The sequence below is a fragment of the Penaeus monodon genome, unplaced genomic scaffold (assembly GCF_015228065.2).
Source record: "Penaeus monodon isolate SGIC_2016 unplaced genomic scaffold, NSTDA_Pmon_1 PmonScaffold_2080, whole genome shotgun sequence".
NCBI classification, from domain to species: Eukaryota; Metazoa; Arthropoda; class Malacostraca; order Decapoda; family Penaeidae; genus Penaeus; species Penaeus monodon.
This window is the reverse complement of record NW_023650591.1, coordinates 29,763-31,128: the sequence shown is the minus strand read 5'-3', so window position 1 is coordinate 31,128 and position 1,366 is coordinate 29,763. Positions and strand designations below refer to the sequence as shown.

At 42.9% G+C, this 1,366-nt stretch overlaps 1 protein-coding gene across 1 annotated transcript; it reads left to right on the top strand.

Annotated features, from left to right (window-relative positions):
* Nucleotides 1-307: 307 nt before the first annotated feature.
* Nucleotides 308-981, top strand: LOC119570010 (acidic proline-rich protein PRP33-like). Its single transcript, XM_037917935.1, has 3 exons — nucleotides 308-506; nucleotides 637-732; nucleotides 842-981. The coding sequence occupies exons 1-3, from the start codon at nucleotides 308-310 to the stop codon at nucleotides 979-981; spliced, it is 435 nt and encodes a 144-aa protein (XP_037773863.1).
* The last annotated feature ends 385 nt before the right edge of the window (nucleotides 982-1,366 follow it).

The following is a 1,366-nucleotide window of genomic DNA, read 5'->3' as shown; positions in this document are numbered from 1 at the left end:
GGCAGTCAGCTTTTGGAAAGTGGCATTGTGGAGGCATAAATACGCCAAACAACGTAGCCAACAGCAACAGTGGGAGTGTCAACAAAAGCAAAAACCAAACAACCTCAGTACCAGCTTATATCCATGACTTCCACGACCACAACAACAACCACAAATACAAGCAACAATGCCACAATGAAGACCACGCCCATCCCAACATCCCAGGCAACAATATTGGCAGCAACATGAACAGTATCAACAAAAACCCACACCCCCCAAACAATACTACAAACAACGCTGCAAACAACATCAACAGCCAAAACAAACCATGGAGCAGTGCAGCAAGCGCGGGGGCAGCAGCTGGTGGTTTCCCCTGGGGCACCACTCCCACTGGATGGGTCCCCTACCATCCTCCTCAGTCCAACAGTCGCCGTTTTTTCAGCGGGAGTTCCCCAAACTTGGTGGTGGCAATTCACTAGCAGAGTCATCGCCTCAGTATGGGCCGGGCCCCAGCTTACGGCCACAGAGTGAGTCTAGCTATGGTTCAGTTCATTCAGGAAGTGGGTTTTAGTAGTATTAAAATTTGAAATAAGCAATGAGGCTAATGTAATATTATGACTTTAACTAAGATGTACTCAATTTTCTCTCAATTTGTAGCAGAGGGAAGTTGGATTCAGGGTGGTGGACGTGGTGTAGCTCAAGCACCGCAGGATGAGCGCCTGCCCAGTCCACAAAACCCAGGTACATTTAATGGTAAGCCTAATTTCAGCCTATTGCTAATTGAAGATTAATGGAGTAAATACCAGCAATCGTCTTTATTAATATAAATATGCTTTTTATTAGTAGTAATTTCTTTTTTTAGCAGGCGATATTCATCCCCCGAATCGTAATCAGGGGATGGGATCAAGAGGAACCCCTCCTGGTGGTCCTTCAGGAGTGCCGGGGGGCCCTGTTGGTCCAATTGGGCCAGCACCACCTCATGGTCCTACGCCGCAATTTTAGAGGAGTTGTTCCTCCTTATTGAGTACACAGAAAAACCTGTTTCATATATTAGCAATAATTTTTAGCCAACACAACTGATAGTGAGATGTATTTTATTTTAAGTAAGTAAAAAATAAATAAAATACCACCAGATATAAGTTTAACTTTCACTTTTGCCCTCTAAGTTTGTCATTTGTTTCCTCATAGTATTCTTATTTGTTATATCAAATTTAGGTTGATATAGTGCTATCCCCCCCCCCATGTCAGTAAGCTGACAAATTATGAATTCAATGTTAGTTAGGCAGAAATTTCATGCAGTAAATATCAGGTCTCAAGTATGCCATGGCTAGAATTAAAAGTTTTGAAAGGCAAAATTCCTCTTACACTGATTGTTCCACAAGGGTTT